The 17,894-nt window shown below is 40.0% G+C and overlaps 1 protein-coding gene across 9 annotated transcripts in view; it reads right to left on the bottom strand.

The window, feature by feature from the left end:
- Smr (nuclear receptor corepressor smrter) overlaps positions 1–17,894 on the bottom strand; it is a 93,782-nt gene that overhangs the window by 46,840 nt on the left and 29,048 nt on the right. For 7 of the 9 annotated variants that reach the window (XM_076811576.1, XM_076811533.1, XM_076811559.1 and 4 more), the window contains 7 exons: positions 16,445–16,745; positions 5,988–6,609; positions 3,863–4,318; positions 2,527–2,835; positions 1,243–1,662; positions 689–1,045; positions 47–522 (listed from right to left, as the gene is read on the bottom strand). In XM_076811576.1, the coding sequence (XP_076667691.1) occupies positions 47–522; positions 689–1,045; positions 1,243–1,662; positions 2,527–2,835; positions 3,863–4,318; positions 5,988–6,609; positions 16,445–16,725 (2,921 nt within the window). In that variant the 5' untranslated portion in view covers positions 16,726–16,745. Of the gene's footprint in view, positions 1–46; positions 523–688; positions 1,046–1,242; positions 1,663–2,526; positions 2,836–3,862; positions 4,319–5,987; positions 6,610–15,289; positions 15,525–16,444; positions 16,746–17,894 lie in introns of those variants that run through there. The other 2 variants (XM_076811589.1, XM_076811580.1) reach the window with 2 other exon arrangements.

Below are 17,894 nucleotides of genomic sequence, written 5' to 3' on the forward strand. Positions count from 1 at the left end.
TTTTCTAGAAATGTTGATACGAAAAAAAGAAGAAACTGTTACTTACATCACTTTAACATCCTTCCCTGACGCGGTTTCAGAACTCAACTGCGGCTCCTCTTTCACCTCCACTTTGATGAGATGGGATTCCTTGGGCTCTACTTTAATCTCCTTATTTTCTTTACTGGTCTCCCTAGTGTCCTTCGTGTTCGTCGTCGTCGATGACGTCGTGACGCACGGCGTCGTGGTACTCAGTATGGATGTCGTTGTAGCTGTCGTTGACGTTATTACAGATTCCGTCGTTAAACATATACTCGACGTTGCTGAACTTAAAGGTGTTGCCGAGGTGGCCGCTATCGTTGTCGGAGCAGCTGTTGATACACTAGATGTGGTTGTAGTTGTCGTGGTCGTCGTGGTCGACGTTGCTGCCGAATTATTTTGAGGATTTTCTTGCGTCTTTTGCTGTTGCTCGCGTTGCAGCCTCGTGGTAACGCCCGTAGTTAAAATGTCTATAGGTCCAATACTTGAACTGGTATTATTTACCTGGAACAGTTTAAGGAACGCGTAATAAATGCTCCAGCACTCTCACATTTCTAAAATGAAATAAAAGCGTAACGATTTCGATTCATCGACTATCATTCCGAAAAATGATTTGCGGATGAATTATTGCAATCTAAGCCAGCAAGAGCAAGATTGTAAATAAACTTACTTTATTATTAGGATTGTTCCGAGAGCTACGCGTCCGTTGCCGCGACTTTCGCAACAGCTGCTTATAGTTTTCTGCTTTTTTAGTGAGGTAGTAATGATGCACGCAATCTGGAACGGACTTATGTTCTAAAGATTGAGCTATCGTTCCAAAGTTCTTAGGATGCTGTAAATATTTCTCCTTAAACAACTCGTGCTCCACAGAACTCCACACGTTAATCAGCTTCCGTTCGCTGTGAAGAGCCTCCAGTTCTTCCGGCTGAAGCAGACCGTTGCGATTCTGAAACGCTATTCGTCTCTGTTTTGTGTCTAGCAACAGAGGTGGTATCACTGCATAAGATCGCATCTTTTTGTCTTCCATCTGTAAATATAATTACGAGACAATAATTAGAATATACTGCCATATAAGAAACTAAATTTTTATATCCACTGTTTACTACGCTCAGCAATATCTTCGTAAGCTTTCAAATAGTAACAACACAATATTCCTCGCTTTTTGTACCTCCTCTATTCATTTTCCCTTCTTATCTATTAAAAAGTGTAAAATAGTAATACTACCTCTTGCTCTTGAAGGCCGTCCATAATTTCCTCTAGGTCCGCTTCACTCTTGATACGAGCACCCACTCTATTGAAACGTTCCTTGTCTTCCCTTTGTTTCCGTAACTCTGGGAACACTTTCTCGAAGAATTCACGATTCTTCGCTTCTTTCGACTTCCTCTTCTGCGTCGCCTCCAACCGTTCGACCTTACGATGCCACTCCTGTACCAAGATAGCGTACGTTTGCGACTGTTGCCGGTGGAGAGACGCGCGTTCAGCGTGTTCCCGTCGAAGCCTCGCTATGAGCCTTGCTCTCATACACGTCTGATGCTTCGTACGATTCTCTTGGTACACACTTGTATCCGACGGCTGATTGTACAAGGGCAGCTCCACTTTTGGGCCTAACCTTTCCAGGAGCCTATGTGCTTCTTCTGCCTTTCTCTGAAATTTAGGTCATACTTGAATTCAAAAAGATTGAAATTTTCGTGCCGCAGCTTTTGTTCAAGTACGTAGTTACGAATTTTGAACAGGGTAGTCGTAAATTTCATTGACAAAAATATAGAAATAATCCTTTAGGCACGCAGAATTTAAATAACTTCCTTATACTTGGGAAAATTAGCTAGAGTAGTGTATCTAATACAAATGAACCTTTTTAATTGATACTTCGATCACATATACAGAATTATATTTACATCAATTGTTACTCACAAAACGTTCAATGTACATCACACGCTTTCAGCCAGCTGAACTGTACTACTAGCCGTGCTACTAATCGCCGAAACTGTGTGACATGCATTGATCCGACATCGTTGAATTCGTCGCAACGAACATTAACACATTATTATGAATAAAAAGAAATATAGCGTTCCACTTAAAAAGAAATTAAGTTGACCTTGAAATGTCTCCCGTTTCTCCGGCTGCGGATAAACGATCTATACCGCATAATGCTCCCCCTCCATATCAAGCAACTTTTTTAAGAACAACTTTTTAATACCCTCAGTCCCTTATGAGATATTCCCCCGTATGACCGCGATTACACAATTGTACTAATTTTTTTAAAGATTTTTCACTTGCTAATGAATATTTTCTTATACTTGTTATACTTGTCAAGTTTATATCTTGCAGATGGTTCTAATACAACACCACGTACATTTCCCACATGCATGTAGGTCAGGATTTATTCCACTATTTAAAACTGAATTGTTGGCAACAGGGCTTCATACTCATACAGCGAATCCACCCCCCCCCCCCTACGCACTTAAACGTTTAAATCAAATACCCATAGATTTGCACAGAAAATCTTACCCTATTGTCAGCGTAAATTTTTTGTGCCAGAGACTGATGCTTTGGTTGCTGAGACTGTTCCTCAACCGGTCGCTTGAGACCACTGGCTTCCAGAGGTTTATTCGCCGTCTCTTCTAACTCCTTCAGCTTTTTCCTAAGCTTGTTTATCTGGGACTCCCTTTTCGCGATCTCCCTGTCAACCTTGGAGATCTGTTGCAAAAGATCGTCCTTGGTACTCCTGAATTGCGCGTCTTCTTGCGTATTCGGTTCCGGAAGGGTGGGCGAAATAGCTTCTGTTTGTGGCGTATACGCACCTGCAGTTGGCTGCCCCTAGCACAAGTTTTTCCATATAATACCATATCGAATTCAACGCGTACTATTATCGTCAACAGTACCATATAGCGAGTGGAAGCAATACTGTGGAGCCATAAAAAGCGAGTGCGCCGAGTACCCAGAGGAACACACTCTACGTACACAAGGTGTCTTACAATATGTGGGACCCACTTCAGACATGGGAGTCAGCACTTGAAAATAATAAAAAAAAAGGCTCGTACAAACATATGTCCTATGTGATACCTTGTTTACAAAACACAGGGACTTTCCTTTCTATCAAATGATATTTCATTACCTTCACAGGAGATGCTCAAAATGACTACCATGCATTTCAACGCATGCCTGCAGGCGTCTTGTCAGTGATCTTATTATTCTTTCAATACTTCTAGGCGTTACTCGAATTTGCCGGAGACCTTGTTCAACTCTGCAACGAAGTATTTCAATATTTTCAATAGGTCTCCTATAAACAAAGGATTTTAAAGCCCCCCACCCCGGACCAAGTAAAGATCCAATGGATTAAGTACGGAGAGCGAGCAGGCTACACAATAGGTACACTCTTATCGCGAAAACAAACTGAAATGACCCATAGAGCGTTACAGCAGTGTTTACAGAATAGTCAAAAGATCGTTGTACGTATTAGTCGTAAGCAGCTGAACGGAAAATCATTACAAACCGTTCTATAACTCGCACGCAATTGCTAAATAGTATGTATATTTATATGAACGTTTCTGATTATATTTAAATGCTGAATCCATTGCTGATAAGACCCACAATATTATGGAACACCCCGTGTAGTACCTTCAGGCGCCAGCATATTAAAGATCCTAGCAAACCAAGGTGAGCAGACATTTCACATTTATATAGCCCTGTAATTAAGTATCAAACGTCCTACTCCAGACCTTAACTTATACCTTTAACAATATCGCTTTAGGCACCACGGGAGTGTGTATCCCAAGTGTCCCGCTATGGCGGAACTATGTTTCTTCCACTCGTTATACGTATCCACGCCTACACGTGTACCCACCCTAGTGTCTATCCTAAGTGGTTGCTGCAACTGCACCACGTGCTCCTGTTTACCGCAAGGGTCGGCGGGCGACAGACTCTGGCAGCGAGACTGGGACTGGGACTGCAACTGGACCTGCGTCGGTTGACTCAGGCGTATCTTCTTGAAGGGGGGCGCCTCCTGCAGGTTGGCCATCTCGACGGACGTGCGGCTGCAATACTGATCCGGCTGGACGGGCATCAGGCCTATTCGCGAGTTCCTCGCGCTGGACACGTGCTGATAGTCGGACGCCGTCGGCGACGGTGTCGGCGTCACCGAGGCAGGTGGCAAGAGCGATATCCTTGGCCTGTCACCCCTTCCGCCGGCCATACTACCGCCTATGGCGCTGTTCGCGTACTCGGCTGCGACCACACCGACGCCGACTCCAATCTGTGACAGAGGACTGCTGCTCACGCTGATCGCGATCCTCTCGTTCACCTGAAAGAAAAAGAGAAAAAAAAATAATTAAAACGTTACGGTAAAAAAGAACAGATCCTTCCTGCGAAACGCGAATCCCCCCCGCACCTCTGCCCCTCTTTTTCGCCCTTCATCTTATTCGATTTATCTTGCCTAACATTCTCTCGGCGCGAACCTATTTCAAGAAAATCGATGACCCGGTTCGAGAGGCCAGACAGTACACTATCGATATACCTACAATACCGTCATACGCGTTCCTTGCACTCCAGCCGAGACTCAAACTGCTTTTACTACTGCTCTCTCCCGCACGGCATGTCGGCGCGCACACACGGACACGCGGTGCAAAGTAAACGATTAATGGAATTATACAACTGCTTCACTTGCATACTTCAGTGGATTGTGTCTTTATGCGAGTGTTCGTATTAATTCATGAAAAGGAAGCTTCAAGTTTATCCTTGGGAATGCTGGAGAGAGAGAGAGAGAGAGAGAGAGAGAGAGAGAGAAAGAGGCGCTTTCAAACTTATGTATAAATACAAGACGTTTAGCTGCAACTGTAATAGTTCCCGATTCATTATGTAACTATTTAAAAAACTCGCGTCTGAATCCCGAAAGAGAAGAGAGAGGGGGGGAGAGACGCTTTTAAACTTATGTCTAACAAGGGGAGGACACCATGTGGTAGACACCGATTTCGATGAGACCGTGGGGTTTTAATGGGTAAAAATCTCATTCTACCCTGGCGCCCTCGGGGGATTCCCCTCTGAAGGAGTCGGGGTGCCTGTTGAAGATTTCACCAAGTTAAAAAAAAAAATATTTATAAAAAAATATATAAATTTTTTTAACGTGGAGACATCTTCAAAAGCCACCTCGACGCGTCCAGAAGGGAATCTCCCGCGGGCGCCAGGGTAGTGTGGGATTTTTACCCACTAAAACCCCACGGCCACTAAGAAATTTTTAATAATTTCCATGCAAGTGTCTCTATTATTAAGGCCTATAGGCTGAAACGCTCGGAAACCTATTTACTTATTTTCAACACAGATCCAGTACCAAGGCTCATAAAAATCGGTGTGTACCACATGGTGTCCTCCCCTTGTAAGCAGAAGATCCTTAGTCGCAAGTGTAGCAGTTCCTGATTCACTGTGTAACTTTAAAAAGTACGCGTCCGAATCCCTTGGCGGATTTAAAATTGTTAATATACTGGATTAAGAATTCGACTTCGACACACCGTCGCGATATCAACCTAAAGCAGCATGACAATTCGCGCGAGAAGACACGGTATATCTTGAGTTGGAAGGGAAACAAGGAGCGGACCAATAGTGGGTGAAAGTCAAGGACAGAGCCGAGGCATTGTATACGCGTATTTCGTGTAACGCGTTCCAACATTCAATCAGACACACAGAATTACTCAGCCTGCGATTCACCTACATACCGCATTGTTTGTAAACATAACCCAATACATATACATCTATCATTAATTCCTATATATATATATAATTATATATATATATATATATATATATATATATATATAATTATATATATTAATTAATGATAGATAGATGATATATCGTTCACCCAACTAACTTACACGATTCTCCAAGCAATCGAGACAATTTGAATCTCCCAAATGTTTATCATACAGCTTTACATGTGTAGCTCGAATCGGGGATAATTCGAAGATGAAAATACCTACATTCGTGGTGGCGTTGCGGTATGCGTCTCTCGCGGCATAAGCGGTTCCCGAGAGCGATGGCGGTGGCGTTTGACTGACCGTGGGCGGGTTCGCGGGCGCGGCCGCTGGAACCGGTACAGGAGTCGGTGCCGACGAGGCCGAGGTGACCACCGTGGCGACGGCCGGCACCGACGCCGACGTCGGCGTCGGTGGATACGAGTGGATGTATCTCAGGCCACCAGCCATGGGCACGGCAACGTAGCCTCCTGGCGCGCCACCCACCGCGCCACTATTCCCGCCACCGTTGCTCCCCGCACCACCAGAACTGTTACTGGTACCGCTGCTGTTCCCACTTCCGGGTGGTGCTACGTTCGGCACGGCACCAGCTCCAGCCCCGACAACCCCGGCTCCGCTGTTCGCGCCACTGGCGTTACTGACGCCACCCCCGCCGCCTCCACCTCCGCCCCCGCCGCCGCCGCAACCGCTACCGCCGATTGAAGGGCCTCCGCCGGGGCCGCTTCCGGTTGTCCCTGCCGCTGTGGACGATGCAGTCGCACCACCCTGGACGTATGTCACGCCTGCCCCTACAGTCCTCGGTGACACGGGACTGCTGCTCTTGATGTTCACGTAACTTTGCGCTGGCCTGCAATTAACGTGAAAAATAAAAAAGTTGGCAGGGGTTGGAGCCTAAAATTAAGTGGGGGAGGGGGGCTTAAAATTAAGTGGGGGAGGGGGGCTTAAAATTAAGTGGGGGAGGGGGGCTTAAGATTAAGTGGGGGAGAGGGGCCTGAAATTAAGTGAGGGAGGGGGGCATTGGGAAAGAATGCGCAATAGAGAAAGATACACAGAAGTACATAAACACTTTCAGTGTCGCAAGCTTTTGCGAAGTGTCCATTCAAGTTGGTCAAGCATTTCGAAGTGGTCGCTTCTACTGCGAGGTATTCGCCCAGCTTACCAAGGTACGCTTTAGATATATGCGGAGATGTACTAGTGAAAATGTAAGTTTCTGTAGTTTTTATTAGACGTTCGTGAGAGTAGTACGAATGGATGGCCAATCTTCTTACAATCAAGATTAGTAGTAAACGAGAGATGTGTAGATAACAAATACAACTTCATTTAGATTCATTTGAATTGCACGTGACTGCAATCACTTATGAATTTTGCAGAATACTGTACAATGCAGAATTAGAAATAGTCGCAACAAGTTTAGGTTCATTATCGTTCAAGAGAACTTCGTCAATTAATTGATAGTATTATAATAGATAGCTAATGAAGAATATAAAAATTTACATTTGCATTAGTGTCTGAACGACTCACCCCAGGCGAGCAAAGGGCTACTGCAGCGATGATCTCGCATTGTTTTCAAAGGAAACATTCGGGGGCTTCTGAACAATAATTTTTATGCTTGTCAGGAAATACTGGGAGACTAGTTACGATCAGGGCTTGAAACGGTTCTGGAAATAACTGTTTAAGACTGTTATATAATGCTTCTGATTAAAAACGGTTATGGAGAACCTTTATTCCAAATAACTGTTATGAAGAACCGAAATTTCCAACTATTATCTGTTTCGGTTACAATTCCTATTTCCCTCCTCATATCGGTTCCGAAACGGTTCCAGAATTAATTTTTGTATCGACTTTTCCCTAATTAATATCATTCATTATTGTAGCTGCAGCTTACTGTATATGTGCATTGTGCGTCTTTTTTACAAAATCCTTGTAGGAACAGGAGAAACTCTTAACTTCCTATTCTGAATAATATAGTGTGCGTGCATATAAAAAATATGTAGCTGATTCATTTATTCCAACGCTTTATTAGTAATTTTGTAAAAAATATGCACATATACAGTAATCTGCAGCTACAATAATAATTAATGATACCAATTAGGGAAAAGTCGATACAAGAATTGATTCTCGAACCGCTCCGGAACCGATATAGAACCGAAAAAATAACGGTTATGGAACCGAGATGAGGAGGGAAATAGGAACCGTAACCGAAACAGATAACACTTGGAAACGGTTCTTCGTAACAGTTATCAGGAATAAAGGTTCTTTCTAACCGTTTGAGGCACCGAAATCGATATTATAACAGTCTTCAAGCCCTGGTTACGATGCGACTGAAGTGCACGAGAAACATCTATGTTCCCTGCGTGTGCTGTGTTACGAATTCGTGGTTCTACAAACGCGGGGAAATTAACGCACGTTCAGTCGCGTCACGAGGTTTGCAGTGGTTCGCGAACCGGCCGCCAGATGGGAGTCACATGACCCTCCGTTTTCGCGCTTTTTTTGCTGTGTACCGAGTACTCCTTAAAGACTCTGCAAAAGCTTGAGAGTAGCGTCAGCCTGTTTTCGCGCCCTAGGAATTTCATTCTGCGCAAGGTTCTCGCGTGCTTTCACGTCGTTATTTTCTGGAAAGCATCGCAAGTATTGTCCGAGATCCCCCGAATGTTTACTTTGACAACAAACCGTGCTCGAAGTTCGCTTTGTAAGTCGCCGCCTCAGCGATTCCTGCCTCGCGTGGCAGTCGAGCCTTCGATGAGTCATCTAGTAACGAAAATTGCAATTTCTACATTCCGTATTATATCTTCGCGGAAGTATTACTGATGAATTAGCAAGATGCTGATAAAAACGAGTGTAAACCCGATCTCATCGGGCTATTTTTCATAAACTAGCTTTACCTACTCGGCTTCGCCCGAAATTTAGATTCTGATTTTATACAAAAAAATTGTATTTATTTCTTTTTTGTGAAAATAGTCACGTTCATCTGGATTAGCTAGGCATAACAAGCTGGGGCACATTTCGTGGCTCCAGGCGTTTACCGTTCGAAAGTTTTTAGGCGACAGACAAACACAAACACTTTCTGCTTGATATAGTAAGATAATAATAGTACGAATAAGGTCGTATTTGGGGTCACGCGCAACAGGAAAATCGAAGTACTCCCATGAAGATCGAAGAGAAAATATAGTAATTTAAATTTTTGTTAGCAGCGGCACGTGTTCAAAGCTGTGAGCTGGACAAAACTTTTCCAACAGAGGCGATCGGTCGGAAAGGACTGACCGACTTGAAAAAGAATTTTTCAAAACCCTGCGCCACTCAAAGTGTTAAAAGTCTGTCAGATTCATGAATGTGCTAAATTTGTTTAGCTACTCATATTTCCAATATAACATTTATTAACCTATTAATAGCCTTTTTTTTGTATAAAATTATTTTTTTGGAAATTATATTCCCAGTGAAAAGAGGATAGTGATGTAAAATAATAGATTTTAACGTTTGTTAGTGTCGTCTCCAAAAGACACTGATCAATAATAATTTAATTATATAAAATTACTAATAAATAATACCAAATATAAAACACTAATTTTATATTAGCAAGGGGAAACAATTTTAACATATCTTAAATTTCACAAAATAAAATAAATATTACATTGGCTTAAATGTTAATTGAAAAGCGCTGTTACTAGAGTTAACCCACTGTAACCCAAATTTATTCTGGTGTCTCCAAAATATACATATATAGGGGGACAGTAAGTGTCTTAATATATAAAGCAGAAAGCTTCTATATGTTTGTGTGTTTGTCTGCCGCTTAAAAGCTTTCGAACAATAACCTCTAGGATCACGAAATGTGCATCAGCTCATTAGGCGTGACTAATTCAGAGAAATGTGACTATATTCACCAAAAAAAAAAAAAATAAATTTTTTTTATAAAATCGGAATCTAAATTTCGGGCGAAGCCGAGTAGTAAAACTAGTTGTGTATATTATAACATGTGAATTTCATATAAGAATCATTTTATTAAAAAATAAAGCTTTGTGCAGGCCCGGCTCGAGCCTTTTTTGCGCCCAAGGTGAACTTTCCAAATTATTCCTTATTATTAATTATTTCCAATTATTCATAATACATTTATTTGGACTTTTCGATGATCTTTCTCTGAATTTTTATTCGTAGCTTAAAACATTTATAGTTATAGAGGATTGAGATATCTATTAGTAACAGTCGAAGATGTATCTCCACGCATTAAGCAACTAAAATCATTTAGAAATATTTTTTACCCACTTGCTCGCCAGAGGTGGTATATCTATCGCATACAACTTCTATCGTTATTATATTCAGAAAACGTTTCCTTTTCCACCACATACATCTAACTCGACTAAGAATCATATTAGACAACCGCCAATTCCCTTACAATGGTAACGGTTCTTTTCGACTAGACTTCTTGGTGCATCATGTATTATTGAGCTGCCCATCACAGCTAGAGTATTCACTCTAAAGATATGGAACACCGTCGGAACAAGTAGAAATGTGAAAACAAATAAAAGACGCAAAATAAATTTCTTCTATTCTGTTCCATACAGGGTTACACATTCTCTAAAATCATGTAATCTCCATGTAATCCTAATTAACGTATTTGTAATCGAATGTCAAGTATAAATATATCAACTACACAGTGTACGTATTCGTGTACACGTTCGTCGTATATCATCGTCAAACTTCAGAATCCTAAACAAATTTATTTTTATTCAAGTATACAGAAATAGTCCAAAAAAAAAAAGAAAGAAGGAAAGAATGCTATGCGCTAAGTTGGATTGTAGTAAAAAAGCTAGATCCCAAGAGACAGATGTACATAAAGGACGACGGATGGGTCAACTAACCAATCGCGTCACGCGGTAAAAATATGATTCACGTGAAATCCACCATCGGCTATACATATGGCAGAACAGTAGACGGACGACCTTTCGGCGGCAGTTTGTCACATGTGTGGCAAAGCACGCCGCGCATGCGCCCAAGGATATAACGATATGCGGTGTCGCAGTATAGCACAGATCACGGTTCCGCGTGCCGGCGCGTCGGTGCCTATTCTGTGGAAGGAATGACTGCGCATGCGTTGGGAGCATCACAAAGGGTGAATGTGCCTGTCTGCTTTCGTAAGGCGACGTTGCTACCGCGGCGTTGCCAGATCGGCCGAACACATTCGACCAGGTTCGACGAGTGTCTCCTCTGGCATTATTCGCTTGGCGGATTATGGTGAAAGATTAATCGAAGCTGACCGATATTCATTTTTCTTTGTAATTTCTTGGAAAATTAAGTTGATACTTTAACGAGACTTCTGCAACACACATTGCTTTTAAATACCAACTGAAAATGTTTCATAACGATGTTCAGTTCGAAATGTTACATATTTGCAAGTAGGTATGTTTGAATGCGTACCTCGGATGTATTAAATTATGCAATAACAAAGTGAAAACAGGAATAAATGAAATTATGCGTAATACAAATGTGCTTATTGAAAGTATTAATCTGACTTAATGTATAAATCGGTAATAGTTTTTATATCTCTTCGTATATCTCTCTGTTATGCTATATGAGAATTAATATTTGTGTGAAAGCAAATGTTTTTAATGGATACATTTACAGATATACAATTCTATATCTGCATTGGTTACTTTTCAATATTCGAAACAACCTTCGATAAAAGAAAAAAGTGAAAACATTTAATGAAAAGTTGAACTGCACTAGGCACTTATAAGTTAGGCAAGTTCTGATGCCTCGAGTTGGGTATACACTTGGATACCCTCGTCGCATGTAAAGCTACAAAAAATTTAACGAAAATCGCGAATTGCTTACATTGAAACGACGAGGCAACGGAAAGAATTTTTTCAAGGTCATCATTCCGACGTATTCAATATCACCGGTGTCCGAACCATACGGTTTTCTAACCTCAAAACTGCACAATGGGGTTATTTTTTAATGGAGCGATTTTCCCGATCTGAAAGTCTTAAAACAGTTAACTATCTGAATTTTTCGGATACAAAAATTAGGTGAAGGATCACGGATAATCTTGTATTCTATGTCACTCGTTTACTACAATTGGAAATTCTTTTTTTTGAAACGCGAAGGGCGGAGGAAGGAGTCGATAGACGGAATTGGGGATAATCAAACAATGGGAGGGGGGGAGAGTAGACTCGGTGACCTTGAGTGGCCAATTGATTTTGTACTAAGTATAAAATATAGTAATATACATGTACATATAAGATAAGAGGTAAATCACAGCTATCCACACATAATGGAAATACGATATTTACATACTAAAGATAAAATCAGTGATATGTACTTTTGTGTGATGTTTATTTATTCACTTGACCTGAAACATTTGATCCCAAATATATAGGTACACATAAGTGAACAGTAAAATTCACTTCATCCACCAATCGATCTTCTGTGTCAGATATCAGATATATCAAATAAACTACATGCAAAAAAACAACAACGCATAAATACACATTATTGATTTTACATATATCTTCTCTCTAACTTAACTCTTTGATTGGCAGCAAGATGACTAAAATACTATCGTCAAGTCTAGCAGACCTTTCACGCGTTCTACTGTCTGTGGGAAAAGTATCTCCGTCAAGTTTATCTCCGCGATTGCAGTTGGCGGTAATCTTAAATGGCCTCAGAGATCGACCAGTTCAGTGAGAAAGTATCAAGTTTCAAAGCTAATATTCTGGGTGTGGGTCAATAATTTCTACGCATCCAATGCATCATCTCGGCGTGAAATCGCGCCAATGCCAATAACACACGGAATTCTGTCGGTACGAAGGCACGCCAATGCCAAGCAACGAGTGAAATTGTTTCAACATGAAAGTTCATCGATGCCAGCGAGATATGAAATATTTGTAACAAAAAAATATTAGAAAAATAATTTTTCCCTGTAAAACTAGGAAACCTTTATTTTTCTTATTCTGTCGTTAGATCGTCTCGAGAACACCTTCTGGTCGCGTGCCTTGTGCACCGTTTTTGAAGTTTAACCTGAGTTTATTGTCAATTCAATCGCGTTCCGAATCCACGGCTGCAATTGTTCGGCCGACTCGTAAATTTCCCTAGATTATGAGTTCCCGATGATGTAACGGTCACTGACCCCCTCCCCCACCAACTTCTAAAACCGCCCCCCCCCCCTTGTATCACCTACTCTTTTTCCCTTTTATGAATGATGCGCATGCGATAGAGCATTATGTGTGTAGAGAGACACGTACACGCGAAGAGATGGATGACATGCACATGCAAATGCACATACGATTTTTGTACATACATCATGATGACCAACTTAATGTACGTACACAGAAGTAAGGAAACGGCTGCCAGAAAATATTGGAAAAGCCAATACTCACGAAATTAATTAAAAATATAGATTTTAATACTATTCTAACGCTAATGTAATTCGTAACTTGATAAGTTTGCAAAAGTGACACAAATACACGAATACTTAAAAATAATTACAATTTTATAATAAAAAGTCAAATTTTATGGTAACATAAATTATAATTATTATATACGATTAAGTTACAAAAATAAATTTATATATATATATATACAAATTTATTTTTTTAACTTAATCGTTTATTTTTTTAACTTAATATATATATATATACAAGTTTATTTTTTTAACTTAATCGTATATAATAATTATAATACAAATTTATTGTTTTTAACTTAACCGTATATAATAATTATAATTTATGTTACCATAAAATTTGACTTTTTATTATAAAATTGTAACTGTTTTTAAGTATTCGTGTATTTGTGTCACTTTTGCAAACTTATCGAGTTACGAATTACATTAGCGTTAGAATAGTATTAAAATCTATATTTTTAATTATATAATAGTATCCTTAAAATTAATTTCGTGAGTATTGGCTTTTCCATTATTTTCTGACAGCTGTTTCCTTACTTCTGTGTACGTACATTAAGTTGGTCATCATGATGTATGTACGAGAATCGTATGTGCATTTGCATGTGCATATATATATATTTTCATCTAAGGATACTGTTATATAAATTCACGATTTTTTATTAAAACCTAAGATTTTCAACATCGAAAAGCACAAGTGATGTCTAACTTCAGTGATAAAAAAAAGCATGAACAATTTAATCAGTTATCTAAAATGCGAGTAAGAATTAACAAAGTTAAGTATGCAGCACTTCAAATGTATAATATTAATTTCATCATTTCTTCATTTCGAACGATTGTTATTTTTTCTGTTCACGTTGCAAAGGAAAATTACAGGAAATAGAAATCAACCTTGCAGCCTTGAGCCCCTTCCACGGATTCCACTTTTCTTTCTCGCCTCCGTTCGCGTCTCCTTTCCACGTATATTTGTTCTCGGAGATATATTTTAGATGCTCGCAGGTACAATACGGAAGCATTTTTTTTCTAATATCTAATCAAAATGCTACAAACGTACAAACTACATCTGTACACGAAATTGTTATATGCATATAAAGAAGATTAAAAGACGACACTAAATTTCTGATTAAACAAATTACCGTACAATAATAACAGTGCAAGAATTTTAATGTACCGTGATAAATTTCCATTGTCATAAACTTTATACGGTATACCGTGCCTGATTATTTTTAATTGCGATAAACGTAGCATTTTATTAACTTATTTCAAAGGTATAGAGTGGTGCATGCCTGCTATCACCGCCATCTTTCATACCCTACCGCGCGACCCACTGTTAGCTTTCTCTTTCCTCGTTCAACAAGTTTTCGCATTTACCTTAACTTTTCGTGAATCCAATGATAAACCAATAATTAGACTTTCATAAATACAGCGAATACAATTTTCCGCTTGTAATTCTGTATAAACATACAGGTTTAATTGACCGAAACGCCGATCGCTTTGCAATTCAGAATGGATCATAATTTCTAGAGTTCTTCTACGAGAATATCGAAGTCAAGCATCGTTTCAGAAGAAACTAAACAGAAATACGATTTTCAACGTTATTCCGTCCCCACCGAGTATACAGAGTTTCTCTGATAAGATTCATAACCTATGGTATTCACACATGACGTTGCTTCTGTTATTACTCGTTGCAAGATTCAATAGTAATGCTCCACAAACCTAACCTAACCTAACCTACTTTCCCGCGTTCTGAAAATCATTAATTCACTCTCCAACGATGACAATTAATACGCAGGATATTTTCCAAACACGAAATGGAATTTACTGGCCGAATTTCGCATAGCAATAACAAACAATTACATCATTTCACATAATATTAACAAATATAGAGCTCGTAACAGAGAGTAGCATCCTAGGCAGTCGACCAAAAAGTAATCTTTTAAGGCTACATTTGCAGCCGACGATGATAACGAGCCTAATAAAATGCTTATTTGAGAAATCTTATTTGCACGAGTGTGGCCGATCTCTAACGTACCAAGTGTTGTGTAGGGTATTGAATTTTGTAAATATAAGGAGGAACATACAAATATTGGATACTGGAAGAGCGGGCTAACCAACGAAAATAACTGTACAGACTTACTTCATCATGCACACGAACAATCTCGAGTTTCAAAGGTGTTTTTACTTTCCGCGTACATTCTTCATTCGCACATCTGGTACATCAGGTTCCCGAAATTCACCGTCTCACTGGGATATTTACATCGGAACACAGCACACCATCGTTCGTGTATATATTTTCATGAACTATAGATCCTAAATGTAAACCTTGCGAGGTTAAAAATCAACGTTGCACGTTGACGTTTAAGGTTAGAATCGACAGGTAGCAGTAGTGGCAAATCAGTAGGGCGCATGCGCAGCACACCAAGCGTGTATCACGCATCCAACTTCAATCTTTTGCATGCCGCGTATTTCAAGTCTCGTTGCTTAAACTTTCTACACGTATACTAGAAACTGTTGCTTCTACATGAAATCTTTTTAGTCACAGATCTATGAATGAAATAGATGCCTGAGTAAACACGGTTGCGTACTTCCCTAGCGTGTTTAGGCATTTTAAGCGACCTACTTTTTGGAAAGTCTAGAGTCAAATATTTAACTGAATAATCATATGAAGTCAACAAATATGGCTGATATAAATTGAAACCGCAGTATAATATCTGGTAACGCTTATAAAGTTGCCAATTCGATTACTTTCAATTCCTTAACGTATTAAGGAAACATATACGACATAAAAATAACTAATTTAATTTGTATAGAAGTATTGATGTCGTTTCAAAGCATCTAAGTTTTTTTCTTCGTTTTTAATGGAAATTATGATATCTCTTGACATAGAAAACTCGTGATGAGAAAATCAGTTAGATTCTTTTGGGAATTAAGCAAACTTGCAATATTAATAACTGGTGCAATTATATAGAACACCGATTATAGGATATTAAATATCGAATATAGAATATAGGATGCAGGATATAAAATAATTCCTTCTTATATGAGAAGGTCGTGTTTCAAGGCTGTGTATCACCGATACCATTACTCCGATATTTGCCCTAAACTTGCCCCAAACTAGCCCCAAAACTGCATTCTAGATACACCGCTCGAAATCCGTATTCAATTCCCTACTTTGTTCCGAGGCTGAAACCACCTTAAGGGGAGAAACGCGCGCAGGTTTAATTACACCGCGTACACGTACTTGTACGCGACGCGAGCGCGATAGGAGGAACATACATGTACACAAGCTTACCTATGCAGCTGTACCGGAGTAGACCTCGCGGGTAAATGCTGGTTATGTGAGATCGGTGGTTGTTGCTGACCCCTGCCGGGGGTCGACGTTACGCCGACGAGTGAGTGGCCATGGGTCCCGTGAGGATGACCGTGGGGGTGGGCGTGTGGGTGTGAAGGATGGGAGTGGGGGTGAGGATGATGATGGTGATGCAAATCTCCCCCCACTGGGCCCACTGGGCCCACCGGACCCCCCACCCCCAGGCCGCTCACTACCTGGACTTGCTTGCCCACTGTCTCCATCACCCCTAACGCATTGTGTGCTGAAACAAGCACCATAAAAATTCGTTTGTATTTCATTGTTCTTCGTTTAAATAATATATAGGCTACTGTGGTAATGGAGAAATTGTGAAACGCGAACAGTGACTAATCTACTACAGTTGAATCAGAGGGAGACAGAGCAGAGTCTATTTCACATAGTGCGAGGAAATTCACCACGATAGACTAGTGAAACCAACATTATATGCAAATGTTTAGCACTGCGCAGTACTAGTTCTGTAATGTACAACTATCAATTTGAAACTTTCCTTCCACAATGGCGGTGTATTACAGCGCAGTATACGGCATTGAATTAAACAGAGTAACCAACACTTCAAGTACAGTATATTATAATCTGAAGATAGAGAAATACTGCGTCCCAAAATTCTGTAGATATTTCAATAGAAAGTAACAAAAATATATGGTTTTATATGACACACAGTATGTACCTACTAGCTCGACTATGTATCTGTATTAATATCTCAAAATTATGTAGTATACGATGTAGGGGTTTGAATCATCGTACTTCATCTACACTCTGTACGCAAACTTGTTTGGCAAATTAGTAAAGAGCGTATAGAGCTGCTCTTAATAGAAAAGTCACACCTTGTAGGAAGTACCAAGAAACGAGAGACGAAGTGGTGGTGGTAGGCAAGCGTTCTCGCGAGGGTAGTTTCGGTCAGTGGCGTTGAGCGGCCAGTTGATTTTCTTCCGACTATAATTCTTTATTCACAGTAGGGTAGGTGTACAGTTTATGGCCATTGCACCGTTTTTGGCCATGTGCATAATTATCTTGTTTTTAAACTGCTTGCAGATCATTATTATGCGGAGAATTTCACATGATAAATATTTTGTTCAGTATACCGCCAGAAATATAATTTATTGCTTGCATGAAAAAAATATTACATTTTTTAAGAAGTGGCCAAAAACTCGTACAATACCTTAAGGTGGCCACAAATGGTGCATCTACTCTACAGGTTTCGACTATTTTAGATGCAGTATTATTTGGAATTAAATAATTTCGTCGATGGTAACAAAAAGTAGCCTTTTCATGAAACTCACGTTTTCTTACGTTTTGCAATACATAATAATTTTGTTCTATTTTACAAAATAACTGTTACTATATTATATACACATGTTATTATAATTCCCCC

The sequence above is a fragment of the Andrena cerasifolii genome, chromosome 1, assembly GCF_050908995.1.
Source record: "Andrena cerasifolii isolate SP2316 chromosome 1, iyAndCera1_principal, whole genome shotgun sequence".
NCBI lineage: Eukaryota > Metazoa > Arthropoda > Insecta > Hymenoptera > Andrenidae > Andrena > Andrena cerasifolii.